The sequence below is a fragment of the Borostomias antarcticus genome, assembly GCF_949987555.1.
Source record: "Borostomias antarcticus genome assembly, chromosome: 23".
NCBI lineage: Eukaryota > Metazoa > Chordata > Actinopteri > Stomiiformes > Stomiidae > Borostomias > Borostomias antarcticus.
Window position 1 is genome coordinate 8542383 of NC_140256.1, and position 15351 is coordinate 8557733.

Sequence of the window (15351 nt, forward strand, 5' to 3'; positions counted from 1 at the left end):
TGTGACTTGGAGAGAGAGCCCCTGCAATTCACAAATAGCATTGTGTGTTAATGTTACTCTTATCTGCCAACTCTCTTAGCTCTTGTATTTGTCATGCCATATTGTAAATTACTATTAACTGCCAATAAAAATACTCAAAGGAACTGTGTGGTTTTGTCTTGATATGTGCCAGACTGACAATGGGAAGTCACATCTGGGTCTCCAGAGCTTTTCTCTGTGGTTGAAGCTCTGTGCTCGTGTTGATTGCTTTATTGGAGAGTAAATGTTGGGACTAGCCAGAAAGGATATGAGATGTTAATGACTTGGTATTTCTGCAGGTGGTGTTCACCCATTTGCAGCTGCGCACTGGCTTAATCAGGAAGCGGTTGTATGTAGGTTCATCTGTACAGCTCAGCAACAAAATGAGAAACGGTAGAAGGAAAAGGCCTGATAATGGACTGTTTGTGTGACCACACATCATGTGTGTTATGGCCTCTGGTAGAGAAAGTCTTGAATTACCATCCTGTGCCACAACAGGGCAGGTTTTAGCCCAGTCCCTGGTCCTCCCTAGCCTTTTGTTACAGCTGCCAGAGATGGTAATACAGTATGGCATTCACCAGGTGGCTCCTAGAAGGTCATAGCACAGTGTGACTGTCACACCTCCCAGGGGACAAATACCATAAAAGTCACATGGAGGAAATAATGCTTTAATCTTAACACGATCAGTATCTAGTCATCTGCTCCAATAACACATGGTAATACAATAGAGCTAAAAAACCTTGATTAGCATTTTACAGGAATAGGCAAAGATTTACAGCATCTCAATATGATTTCCATCTTATTTGGCTCGTCTTATAAGATACTAAATGTATTTAAAGATCGGAAGGTGCCATTCTTTTAAGTGGAGACACGTTTATTTATAAGTAACATAACAGGTTTATTACAAGGAATTTAGGTTTCAGTAATTCACAGGTTTGAGAGGAAAATAGTACTTCAGACTCTACAAGGACTACACACAAAGAGAATGTCATTATTCATGAACACTGATTCAGCAAACGGCTTTGTTTCTGAGTCATTTTCCGATCCCATTATATTGCTCGAGCATAAAGCATCTAAAGCATAAAAAAGCCAAACAGGTCCAGGTCCTTATACAATTTGGTGCAGAGCTACAGAAATACCCAGCAGATTTCAAAAGGAATGAGCTCCACAGCTTATAAAACATGGGCAGCCAACCCCCTGGTTCCCTGCAGATTTCCCATTTCAAAAATTCATTTTACAGTCCCATAGCAACAGAGCAATTTTAGGAGCAGCAGCAGACTGTGCAGATATCTCCTATGCACATCCAAGTGGGCAGTATGGACCAGGTTAACAGTACTGTATGTACAGTACTGTATCACTAACACTTCACTTGTGCTTTGCTAAGAGGATGCTGGCCCAAGTAACATGTTCACTAAAAGGGGTCTACATAACACAGGATACTGCAGATTCTGAGTATTGTAGAAGGGTGACATTGTTTAATAATGTTAAAGTCATTGTAAATATTCAATTTTAAAATACAGCATATTACGAAATATTAACCCCCACCACATGTATTGAATGAAGTGCATAACTTCAAAAAGAGGCGATGGGGGGACTTGAAGGACAAAGAATCTAGAATTGAGCGCACATCGACCTACTTCATATGTAACTCACTGTCACAGCCTGTTAACCTGCGTCTTGACTGCAGAGGGATGTGAAAACACACATCAGCTCCGTGAGAGGCACAACTTGGATCAGCTAAAGGCAAACTGTTGGTATCCAGTTTCAATGATTCCGATTTGGAATTCAGTATCCAGTGTCAATGAACAACACACTTCGGGCACATCAGTACCCAGCTGCTTTGCCCATCTTCCTGGAATCTGACACGGCACGGATGCAACCATCCTCCTTCTCCACTGCATTGACTACATTGTAGAAATACGTTGGCGCCTCCACCGTCTGTCCTCGTGCCCTCAAGGCCTCCACGACAGACTGGGGGACGGAGGAGGACGTCAGTGACTGAACAGAGAACGCACTGTGCACAACTGGGACATACAGTAATAATCTGTTTGAAAATGCTTTGAAGGTTCCTGACTCAGAACAGCTATTATATACATGGTGTTTTACCTTGTCAAAGTCAGGTTCAAACTTCAGTGCATTCTTGGAGTTCACAAAGACAACCGGGGCTGCAATGGCCTCACCTAGGCTCTTTCCAAACCACAGATAGTTCATGAGGGTCTGGGAGAGAGAAGGATGAATAAAACCATGAAGAGTAAGAATAGAGACTGAACAGTGGTATGGGTATTGTAGGTAAGGATATATGCTATCACTGTGTGGTTAGGGTTAGGGTTAGTATTAGTACAGCACAGTATATGCTGCATATTATATGTTAACTAGAAATGTGCATTTCCTGAAGAAAATGCATTTGGGCTGCCAGCAGTCCCAGGCTCAGAGACCATTCAGACAGGACGCAACAACAGCACCACTGCGCTCTGAAACCCATTATTTCCAATGGCTTTTGCTCTGCGGCAGATTTTTGCAGGCGCATCTCATTCAGCACCTGGCTCGGAGAGCACTAGGCGCAAACTAGGTTGAGCTTTTGGCACTGCGCCGCCTTGACCAGTGGCGAGGGCTGCTCAAATCGCTGTCCTGTCTGAATGGTCCTTCAGTCTCCCAGACCTAGTCAGCTGTTTGCTTGCCAAGTTGGCCTACATCTTCAGGATGACCTATGCCCTACGACCCATTATATTATACTTAATTCATGGACAGCGTATCTTGTCAGGTACCCATGATATTGTACTTAATTCATTATGTTCACAATAAAATGGGTAGTAGGGCATTCTGATAGACATTTTTTACCTGACAGGATGTGCTACCCATGAATTAAGCATAATATAATGGGTCGTAGGGCATAGGTTACTAAGCCAAAACAAAACTTTGAGCAAAGCCAGTTCCCTGTGTGGGGGAGCTAGAGACACAGGGTTTGGACTGGGGTGTGGGGTGTATAGAGCCCCTGGTGCTGACCCCTGTCGGCCCTGACCCAAGGGGGACGTCACAGAGCCGACCGAACACAGTCGCCCATTCACCTCCGCCCATTCACCTCCATACATGTGTGGTGCCCAAAATTCCCACCCATCCACTGATAATGGGGGGGGGGGGGGTTGAAACAGCCATATCTTGACGTGCGAAGGTCACAGTGACACGGGGTTTGGACTAGCTGTCAACGTAACAAACCTAAAATAGAAGGGACTCACACACTGATATAAAAAAAGGATGTGTTTTTGTGGTGCAAAAACACCAACTGTTTAGATACTTGGGCGCCAAGGCGTCTCCGCCTATCTTTGTTGCAAGGCCGTATTGCGAGACCAGAGAGATAGTTTTGTCTAGAAAGAAGAAGGGGGGTATCCCTAACCCCCCCCCCCCCCTCTCTAAGGGTCAAAACCACTGTTCAGTTTGCATATGCTTTGATTTGTGTCCAGACTATATGCCATCGTCTTTTGTATGTTAAACCTTCTGTAATTAAACAGCTTTTGATTGTCGCTCAAATCCCATGTTGGAGAGATTCATTTGGGATACACCTGGAAAAGGGACACTGGACTGTGTGGTATTTTCTGAGATTGGGGGCTGTCTTTTATTGTAATCAAAACAACGCAGAGCTTAAGAAGGACGATAATAAAAGACAACAAAAGTCAACAATAGAAAATAATGTGCTACCAAACAGTGAGAGAACAAAGGAAGAAACGTTTCTGTGGGGTCACCATCTGGATGGCAGAAGGTGACCCCACCGAAACGTTTCTTCCTTTTTCTCTTACTGTTTGGTAGCACATTCTTTTGTATAGCACTATGGTTTAATATTTTGAGAATATAATTTTTCTGCATCCTTATACCTCAGTTTGGACATTTCCTTTAAAAAAAATATATATATCAGTGTGCGAGTCCCTTCTATTTTCTGCTATATTATATTTTTGGCCTACGCACCTGCCCCACAATCTGCTGGACTGATTATAAGAGCGCTCACTCCTCTCTCACTCTGTTAAAGGAGTAGTAAAGGGAAAAATCATGTTTAGCCCTGTTTTAAGGTTACTTATGATCATATACAATGGTTCAGATCAAAACGTTGACAAAACTAGCACTTTTGAGAAAGTTGATAATTGCTCTACCACCGTTTAGGTCATACAATGGATGTGGGTGGGCACCTTCAAAAATCATTCAAAAACATGTTAAACTCTCGATTTCAAAGACAAGAAGCTCACCGAGGGGGTAATTGGTGTCCGTTGGTGTTCTGACATCAAATTCGCCACAAAGTATGAATCCTGTAGGGTTTTATTGATCATTTTATGAAATCCATTGACTTGTATTGACACGACCATTGTAGATGTGTAGATCAATCTGCAGAGGGGATTCAGGAAGCGGAACTACTTATGGTAGCTATTGTTATTGTTTATGTTGCTAGGCTACCTAGTATGCGGAAGTTTACACACGTATGTGCTGCGACTAAATAGTTCTATGATAAATATTTAAAAAAGCCTATCCAGATGAACTAGAATCTTACTTTATGGCCAATTATATGTCAGAACGCCAACTAACACCTCGGTGAGTTTCTTGTCTTTGGAATTGAGAGTTTAACATGTTTTTTGAATGATTTTTCACGGTGCCCACCCACATCCATTGTATGACCAAAACGGTGGTAGAGCAATTATCAGACTTTCTCAAAAGTGCTAGTTTTGTCAACTTTTTGATCTGAACCATTGTATGTGATCATAATTAACCTTAAAACAGGGCTAAACATGATTTTTCCCTTTACTACTCCTTAAGGTAGTAAAGGTATTAAAGGTACTACTTACAGACCGTAAGGTATGGTGGCTGGAGGTATTACAGATCCCCATTCAAAGTATATGTTGCATTTTCAATACAAATGAAAATTTATAATAAATAAACGACACAACCCACAAACAATAAAAATAGTAGACGTTTGAATGAAGTTTCTAGCACAAGGAATGACAAAGGAGATACCGACCAAAGTTTGTTGCAGAATAAGTCATAAATATAGAAAGAAAGAAAGAAAGAAATAGTGGAAATATTACAATGTCGGCCTGCCAGCTAGCTGGCAGTCGACATAATAACACGATGTGGTAACCCTGGACATGTACCGAGGCCATCCCAGTGGTGATCATGCTGCCACCTGACCCACCAATCACCAGAGTTTTAGACTTGGATCGCAACACCACAGGCGACATGGAGGAGGGAGGCTGCTCTCCTGTAAGCAAACCAAAACACTACATCACCGAGGACGGCCTGTTCACAAAGAACAAAGCTGAAATTCACAATCAGGAGCGAGTGAAATATGTTTATTGTCACAGTACCAGCAACAATGTGATCTGTCTTTCCACAGAAATCTGACAGCTCATTGTTCAGGATGATACCCGTGCTCAGAGAGACAACCTTAGAACCAAATCTGTTTGAAGAAGAACATATATATTTTAATATAGCCATATAGATGATATGAAGAGAATAGGCTCTGGTCAGTGGGTAGTTTGTTGAATATTTATAGTTAGATCAACATCTAAAAACTATAAGAAACTCTCCAATAAAGTGCTACAAAAAATAATATTTAAAAAGTTTCAAATGTAGACACTGCTTCTTTATAGCTGTCAAATGTAATTTAGGGTAAAAGAGACAATGCTTGCTAATGCAGAGAGACGTACTGACATATGAGCATTACACATACTGTATAACACATGAATAACTCACATATGATTGATAGTGCTGGTTACAGACACAGCGGTTCCATCTTCAGCAAGAACAGATACATGTGTGGTGCCCATGCTGTCCAGGGTTGGAGTGACATTGTAGTACTGGGCATCATGGCTCCTGTCACTGCTGATCATGGTCCTGATGTGGTCAGCAAAGTCCTGCTCAGTGAGTGTCCTTGCTTTCTGATCAAAAAGAGGTTGTAAAAAAGACTGTCCCCTGTGCATACTCCCAAGAGTCAAGATCTCTCCCAATGACTTGACTCTCAATTAACATTTTCCTTTGGTGTGTGTTCATAAAAACATGAGTTAATACTCTTTCAAATTATGTTACACATTGTTGTTAGTCTTTAGGTTGAGCTTTTGTAGAGTTGGTTGTTTCTGCCCATTTAACATGGCATGATTTAGTGCAAGCTTCTAGCCTGTAATAGCCTATTAAGTTGTGTAGCCTGCTGACGGTCTACAAACATTAGCTGTTTGGATATTTTTCAGTTGCTAGCTATGTACATTTCTGTTGTTTACATAGAATATTCATTGAATGGCTGTTACAGTGACCTTTATTGATGTGCAGTTGAAGACTTAATTTGGACTGTTATCTTACTCCATTGTCATTTCTAGCTTTAGTTCTGTATGTTAGCTGTTAGCACTGTGCACGTTTGTCTGCTGGATTTATTTAGCTAATCTATCTGTACTGTTGTGTTTATTATTGTAGACCACACACATGCGAAGAAATACATTTTCGTACTGCCTTATTTCGAATATATAAACAACCTAAAGTTGGATATGGACTTCTATCTCCTTCTTCACTTACATGAACATCACACACAAGTGTCCTGACCCGATACCCTGGAGCAATTGCTGCCACCCTGGATCCATCTACAATCTGTTATACAATTTTGGTCCTTCGAGCTGGATCCAAGCAACCACTCCAGCTCAAGATGTTCAGGCCAGATGAGAGAGACCCAGAACGAGATATGGACCATCCTCGCAGACATAGTCATCTTCCATCATGTCTTCAGGACTATGAGGTCAGTTACCCTATTGGGCACCACATTCATGTTGATGAGCAGGCCAGATAGACTACTTCCTCTGATGTTCTCAGATGTATTCGTAGTGTGAGAGAGGAAAGTGACCAACTGAGACAAGATGTGCACCGCCTAACAGACATAATCCTGTACTAGCCCCACAGTATCCCCCGTCACGGCCCAGATACCATGAGAAGGAGACGTTATCCACATGTGTGCCCACTAGTAAGCTGATGCCCCTTAGTGGTCATCAGGAGTCAGAACCCGTGGCCGTATGAAAGTGCGCCCACGTCAGTATGAAAGTGCGCCAGAGGTGCCATACAGTGATGACACACACCTTCAAGGCAGCCAAAGTGACCCCGATGGAGGAGCTTAGTGACAGTCTACAGAGAGCAGGGTTGACCAGTCAGCATGCAGTACATTCATCAGCAACTTCAGATGTGTCATCCCCTCGGTATAAAGACTTACCTTCACTAATGCCAGAAGGTAGGGAGTCCTCTCCGCCTCAAAGATCATGTGGAGTGGAACAGCTGCAGCCGCATCACCAAGAAGGTAGGGACGGATCGTGGTACTACATTCAGTCAGCCTGATGGCAGGTATCGTTCCTGGCCTGATGATGCTTATTGGCGCCATGATGACAGTCTCCACCCACGTGACAGATACCACTCTCAGCATGAAGCGGCCTACATTCAGCCTGACAACTGCTACCTGCCTCCATATGGTGCTTCCTACCGACGGTCTGATGACAGGGCCGCCCCCTGCATTATGAAGCCATTATGGTGACAGACTGCTGTATTTAATCGACAAACTAGTCTGAGAGCCAGCTTCTGGCCTTGAAGGCCAACATCTGGCCTTGAAAAGGATCTCCAATCTGATGGATGGACCCAACATCAAGAGTGTGGACATCAGAGCATTCAAGTCATTTGCCCTCCAAATCTGAGCATTAGTGGGCTATGTTGCACCACGGATGGCAACAGCGAGGATTTTGGCAGGAGTGTTACAAGGGGACATCCGCGCACCCTTCCTCTTTATAGTAGTCCTGGACTATGTACCGAGGCAGGCAAACCAGGGAAGAGAGGAGGATCTCGGCTTCATTATAACACCTAGGAGGTCGAGATGGTATCCCACTGTAGTGCTAACAGACCTGGACTACGCCGATGACATCAGCCTGATACAGTATCTAACCACGTGAGGCAAGCACAAGAGCTCCTGATCAGAGTGGAAAAGGAATGTGCCAAGGTGGGTCTTGGTATGAACGCCAAGAAAACCGAGGTCATCACCTATAATACCCCAGATCATCTTCCCCTAATGACAGCTGAAGGTCCTGCTCTGAAGGAGGTTGAGGACTTCAAATATCTGGGCTCTTGTGTCAACTCAACGGAACAGGACCTCAAAGTGAGGAAGGCGCTCACGTGGAGAGCTCTAAACAGCATGAGCAACGTGTGGACATACAACCTCCCCCGTGAAACTTAACTCCACTTCTTCAACGCCACTGTGGAGGCCGTTCTCTTGTATGGCCGTGAGTCCTGGACCCTGAGCCACCTGCAGAGGTCGCTGGACGGATGCTACACCAGAATGCTATGTGCAGAACTGGACATAAGTCATAACGTGCATGTCAGTATTGAAGATCTGTATGGAGAGCGGCTAAGGGTGAGTGAGAAGATAGCAGCAAGGAAAATGAGGCTGGCTGGGTACTGCTACAGACACTGTGAGCTTCCGGCCAGCAAGCTGGTGTTATGGGAGCCATCTCCGTGGCGCGGACACATTCACAAGGACGTCGTACTAAAGCATTCCTGGACAAAATCAAGAGGGAAGCGAGAGTGGAGACCACCGATGAGATCGCCAGGTGTATGGAGGACCGGGATAACTGGAGACAAAGATGTGAGGCCCATCTCTGGATGACCTGATGATGATGATTGCTCCAGTTGGGAGACCAGGGTCAGACAGAGTTGAGGTGCGGCTCACATGTAACTCACCTCTTAGCTAAGTTGTCACATGACCTAAGAGCTAACTACCAGAGATTTTTGAATCCCATCTACATTCCCATTCTGACACTGCAAAACCTAGCTGAGTGGCTACAATGTGTGTGTACAGGTGAATGGAGATCAGTGCTGCAGCAACTCACATAAAGAGAAGTCAGCTCCACGCAAAGACCGGCACACTGAGTACAAGTATCCGAAGACTACTACTGTTCTCCATGGTAGTGAACAGCAGGAAAACTCAGAGACTATATCTACAGGGGAGGCAACACAGGAGAAGTCAAAGAAGTACTGTCCCTTATCCCACTGTGCAGCACTACCTGAATCAGTGCAGCAACTTCAAACTCTTGTCAACAGAGCAGAAGACAGAGTGGCTCAAGGCAAACAAGAGGTGCTGGAAATGTGGCTGTGAGCACCAAGCTGCAAAGTGTACCCTCAAAGCCAAGTGCAAACAATGTGAAAGAAAGCACCTGAGATTCTTCATGAAGTCAATACCAACCAAATGCTGTAGCATCTGGTAATCCTGAGGCAACTGAAGAAAGCACTTGCTTGGTAAGTTTCATCTCGGAGACGCTGCACCCAGCTCAGCCAACAAGCAGCAGCCAGGTGTTACTCAGATTGTGTTGTGTCATCTTTCACAGAACAAGTGAGCATCACACACGTGTCCTGACCCAACACCCTGTGGCGACTGCTGCCATGCTAGATCAGATCTACAGTCTGTTATACAGAGGGTGAAGACCTTGATTAGAGTAGTCTCCCTGCTTCTCAGAAAGAAAGAAAAAACTAGAAAGGGTGCTCAGAGAGCACAGGCCTCCACGCATGAATGCGTTTTGTTGGTGTAACTGAGTTGAAATGGTTAGTCATGCCTCAGTTTATATGTAATAGCCTACCACAGGATCCAGACTAAGAAAATTTAATATTTGTTAATCAGATTTTTTCTCATGAATCAAATATTATTTTATTGTACGTGCATAGAAAGATAAGATAATATTGTTCGATTAAACAGCAAATAAAGTTGATATCTATATCTAAAGTTGATTTGACTCTTCATTGTAATGAAGAGCCAATATTCTTATAAAAAAATAATAATAACAATTTAAATTTTTAAATCTTCACCAGGATTAGAAACAGGTTCTCCTGATTATTAGAGCATTGCGTTATCCACTCAGCCACAGGGCAATACGGTAAAAGTGGCAGAAGACGTAAATAGGAAGTGAAGAGAAGAACTGTCTCCAGGTGCAGAGGCAATAATGGAAGGAAATAAAGGAATATGTGACTGATCACAGCAGTTTAATTGAATCTGCCTCAAGAGAGTATTAAGGCTTTGCTGCTCTCCTGGCTGGCAAAGCACACCTACTGTAAGCCTGTCCTGCAGCATTAATAGCTGATGCTACAACCTCCTTAATACTCCTCTGTGGCTTAATATGACCCTGAGACTGCCATGCCATGAAACAAAACAGCACCAAGATCATTACAGATTCAGTTAGAGCCCTAATGTTACAGACTTCCTAATGATCTCCTATGAATCATATGGAACTTACTCCCTCCGAGCTGAAGTGTGGATCGCGGATGTACTTCTTCAGTCCATTGGCAAACTTACAAGCTTCTATGTAGCGATGATAGGTGAGGGTCTTCTGTTCACCCATCACTGAGGCAGCATCTAGGTTGTATCCTGTAGAAAATGACATTAGGAGAATATCAACTCCAAGCAGACCTCCAGGATGCTGTTCATCTTCAGAATCAAATAAGCAATGATAACCCATATCAGTAAACTGAGCTCCCAGTGATGCACTGGTCTACCCCTGATATGCTCTTCTACTGTGAGAGAGTGCATTCATATGATTTAAAGCCTGGTGTAGTTTCAGTTGTGTTTCAACTCCGACCTTTCATAATGATCAGGATGAGGCTGAGGATAGCGCCTCCTGCTGGGGGTGGTGGTAGGTGCATCTGATATTCCCCCAGGGGAATTGTCCATGCATCTGTCACTGTGACTTTAAATGAGTCCAGGTCCTCCATGGTAAGTATCCCGCCTAACAGGCAGAGGTGAAGGATAAGAAACGCATTCAAGCTCCATTTAAATTCATATGAAATGGCCCAATAAGCTCATCAGTACTCAGAATGCATATAGGTCAGGCTGTGTGGGAGTGATCAATGTGTGAATGCATTTAATTCAGGCTCAATTGATTTGTCCAGTTGAAATAAGATAGCTCTGCTGTGCAGCCATGTCTAAACAGAGAAGTGTATGGGATTAGGGAATATCAATTACAATTAATTTTGCTGTACCTGCATCTTTAATATCACGGACTAAATCTTCTGCAATTTTTCCAGTGTAAAAAGCATCTGCCCCTTGGTTTGCAATGACTTCCAAGGTATCAGCTAGTTTTTCAAACTTCACAGTATCGCCAACCTTCAGCAGGTTCCCGTCCTTGTCAGAAAACAGCTGCCTGTGGAAACAGATACAGCTCAGATCAGAGAGTCATGGATGAAATAATAGACATGGCACACAGCACATATCCTTGGGAGGGCTTAAAGGTAAGATTTCATGCTATAATATCCACAAAAGTAACATCATAGATTGATAACATCACCCCTCAATGAACTATTTTTCACAACTGTTTTCCCCTTTCCTTTCTCTTGCCTCGGTGTGACCTGGATTTCCCATGTCTGTGAGCAAATATTTTGTTGTATTTCTACTCTATGGTAGTGAGGGGAAACTTAACACTGAAACATTTTTCCCATTAGTATTCCATAAATACACATGGCATATTACAGTTTGCTCATGCCATCCTTTCTTTAAATGGTGGGATACGAAAAGCCTTTTGGATCAGTGTATCTCTTACCATAATGCTGGGGTCTCATTTCTGTCAGCAAACGGGACAAAGCGGCCTAGGACTTCTTGTATAGGGAAGCCTTCTCTGGCTAGTTTGATAGTAGGCTGAAAAAGACTGTCCCAGGGAAGTTTCCCAAAGAGTCTGTGTGCCTGTTCATACCCACGAATCTCACCAGGAACGCCAACCCATTGGCTGCCTGGAAAGGGGAAGATACAACTGTATAGATTAGTAAGACAAACCATATCCTTCATGTCAATCACACACTGTCCCCAACTCTTCCTTTATGTAAAACAGCAAGTCTCTAGTATTCGCAGATTTTACCATTTTTATATTTTACCATTTTAATTCACATATTCTCTTCTATGATTTGTTAGCCTTCTGGGCGCTTAACTGAAAGGAGAAACATGATTTTCTGTGATTATATTTGTTTAGGGGAAGGTAATGTTGCTATAATATGGTAATCATTTGTGTAACTTAGTTTTTTCTATTTCAAAATTTAAATGATTTGACATTTGCAGTGAAGCCAATGTTGTCTTTATATAACATTATGAGTTGTGTGTTTAAACCAAAGCCAACATTGTTTGCTGTTGACTTTCTTTGTCTTTTATTATTATCCTTATTCAGCTCTGTGTTGTGTTTTGACTTCAATAAAAGACGGCACCCAATGTCTCACAATACTACACAGTCCAGTGTCCCTTTTCCAGGTGTATTCCAAATGAATCTCTCCAACATGGGATTTGAGCGACAATCAAAAGCTGTCAGACTGGTCTGGACTGGTCTGGTCTCTCCTGCAACTCCTGGCCTTGTAGCGAGATAACCGGCCGATGGTTCGGCGCCCAGATCTCTATCTCTAACCACAACAATTGCTGTTGCCACAGAATGTACCAACCATGGAATGTCACCCTTATCTCATATGTCTATGGAAGCGAGACACAGTTTCTTACAGAAAACTCGAGCAGACAGCCATACTCAGGGGTCAATGATCATAATTAGAAACAGCTAACAGGATCAGGTTAAACCAATAAATTTCTCTAAAAATACAGCTATTTTCCTCATTGCTCACTGTTTGTGGTCTTGGCTCCAAACATAGCATGTGACAGGCTGTTGTTTGACACCTAACAGGGCCACATTTGCCCTTTTTAAACATGACTAGAGGAAGTAAACCTAAAGAGGGGACTACATTAAACAGGCCGAAAGAAGAGTCTATTCGGAGTTGAACAGGTCTGAACTGGATTCCATGAGAGGTCACAAGAAGATTTCAACATCAGTGTTTTCACTCTGACATCAAATGAAAGCTAGAAGATCAGGAAAGACAGGAAGGAATCCCCCCAAAATACCTGTGATTGGTTGGAAGGTTTGTGGACATCCTCTCAATAAGTCAGTTTTAAACATCTTAGGGACAGTCTCTCGCGCATTGATGATCTTGACTTTACCTTTCAAATAAATAAATAAAAATATATATTTTTGACCATGTGCTGCAAAGAGCAAGTTGTGTCATATGCATCTCTCACAGAAAAGTGTTTAAATGTGTCATATGGATTTGAAATGGGTCCCTTACCGCTGTTATCCATCACTGTGAATATGGAACCCCCACCAATGCCCATACTCTGTGGGTTGATGACAGAGGTGCATAATAACGCAGCAATGGCGCCATCTACTGCTGATCCTCCTCTCTGTAGGATGTCTCTGAGTACAGGTTCATGAAGTTAAACATTTTGTGACTGTAGCCAACTTTTTATGTTAGTTCATTACTTAAGCTTACTTCCTTAGTCACCAAGGTCTTATCTTTCAGCTCAGGTGCACCTTCTCTGATAGAAAAAGGGCCAAGGGGATGTAGCCTAAGAATGGGTTACATACAGTAAGCCTACATTTGCATCAAGTGCAGTCTGTTTAATGTCACATCCCGGTACACGAGTGTACCAGTGAGTGAAATTCTTAGGTGCATAAATAACCAATTCGCAGTTACAGTATACATTTTGTAGAAAAAGACACATAGACATACAGTGTATACACTAGACAAAATAGACATAATGATATATTATAGACATAATAGACATGGTAGATTAATACACTATAAACTGATGGCATATAACTGTGATAGCTGCCTCTAGGTCATAATGTGGGAATCATAACTAGCTAGAAATGGTGCTCAGGAGCACAGAATCTGTGTGTACCAAAATTGATTGGGTTCTAAATTGGCCAATGCTACACCCTTCCACCGATTTTCATGAAAAGTGATCTGGCAGTTTTTGCGTAATCCTAGTCCAAACATTGAATGGCTGTGTAGGGCCGGCTCATGGACCGCTCCGTGATTCAGATCCACTCCAGAATTTAATGGGTTGTTAGTTGACCCATGCTACACCTCTCCAGTTTCTTTAAAATCGGTCAGGTAGTTTTTGCATAATCCTGCTAACAAACAAACAAACCAACGGCTCGTGGGCCCGCAAGTGATTCGGATCCGTGCCAAAATGTAATTGGTTCTAAGGTGGCCCAGGCTACACCGTTCCACCGAGTTTCGTGAAAATCGGGGCAGTAGTTTTTGCGTAATCCTGCTGACAAACGTACGAATGGACGTACACACACCACCGAAAATATTACCTCTTGCCCTGTGCTGTGCTGGGGTGGAGGTAACAATACAGAATACAGACGGAGCGAGTCTTGAGAGTCTTGAATAGACTACAGTAGCCTACTTTAATTGAATAGTGGACTCGAATCATGTATCTCGAATCACATGTACTATGCTATACTAAGTTTTGCGCGCCATTTCTGGTGGACAAGGTGACAGTAGGCTACTGTCTGGAAATATCATACCTCGTATTTGATAAAAGAAAGTATGTATTAGCCTACATTCAATTCGCCGTCTGTCACAATAATCTAGGCTATACACCACAAACCGAACGTTTCCGATGGGCAAGGTGACAGAACTATCCGGAAATATCACACCTCTGAATACTTGGAAAATAAAAAATGAATTAGCCTACATTCGATTCGCTGTCAATAAACCTAGAGTATTTTACAATACAACCTGAACAAAATAATTGTATCCTATCCTTCAATCAAGTCAAGTGGGTATAGCCTATACGCACTTACCGTCCAACTTTTGAGCATGTTTCTGAGTCTGCAGCTACTGCTGCGCGTTTATAGACCTCATCGGAACACCCCCGGTTCACAGACACAGCTATCCAGATGATGATAGCAATTACGCACAATAACATTAATGACATACATGTGTATATCCGTGTCTTTGATCTAGCCATAATTTGTTCTTTTCAACCTTTCAACCACTGAAACTTTTGTAACCTTGTGCCAAGACCCGCCGAGATGGATAGCAAACTCCACCCCTTAGGACAATCTAAACCTATATGCACTGTACCTAAAGCGCGTAAGACGGATAGCCTAGGCTACAGATGCGTGAAGTAAATCCCTCAAATTGGTGAGTCAGGTCAGCAATGACCTGGTATTTATGTACAGTAGCCTACAGTCGCAGGGTAGGCGGAGCTGTAGATGGATTAGAAATGGCAAACACCACGCCCCCCGTGCCAACGTCAATGGGGACTCCGGGTCCAAAACTTACCAAAACAGGTAAATCTAGGCTACGTTTTTGTGCGTGGCTGGCCAGTCGCGCAGCTAGTATACCGTTTGTCGGATTATCACTCCCTCCCTCCCTTACTCCGTTACTGCCGACAATGTTGGCCTGCATCTCTCTGTTGGCACCACAAGAGGCAGTAGTCCCAGCACACCAAAATCAAGAAGAACACCAAAACCATCC

General features: G+C 43.1%; 1 protein-coding gene across 1 annotated transcript; it reads right to left on the reverse strand.

Moving 5' to 3' along the window:
* Positions 1-1842: 1842 nt before the first annotated feature.
* On the reverse strand, positions 1843-14839 carry ggt5a (gamma-glutamyltransferase 5a; the record flags this gene model as incomplete). Its single annotated transcript, XM_084457007.1, has 12 exons — positions 1843-1989; positions 2125-2235; positions 5148-5254; positions 5361-5452; positions 5749-5933; positions 10293-10423; positions 10635-10781; positions 11035-11195; positions 11592-11778; positions 12920-13015; positions 13141-13268; positions 14673-14839. 12 exons carry the CDS (start codon positions 14837-14839, stop codon positions 1843-1845), a joined length of 1659 nt encoding a protein of 552 aa, XP_084313133.1.
* Between the last annotated feature and the right edge of the window lie 512 nt (positions 14840-15351).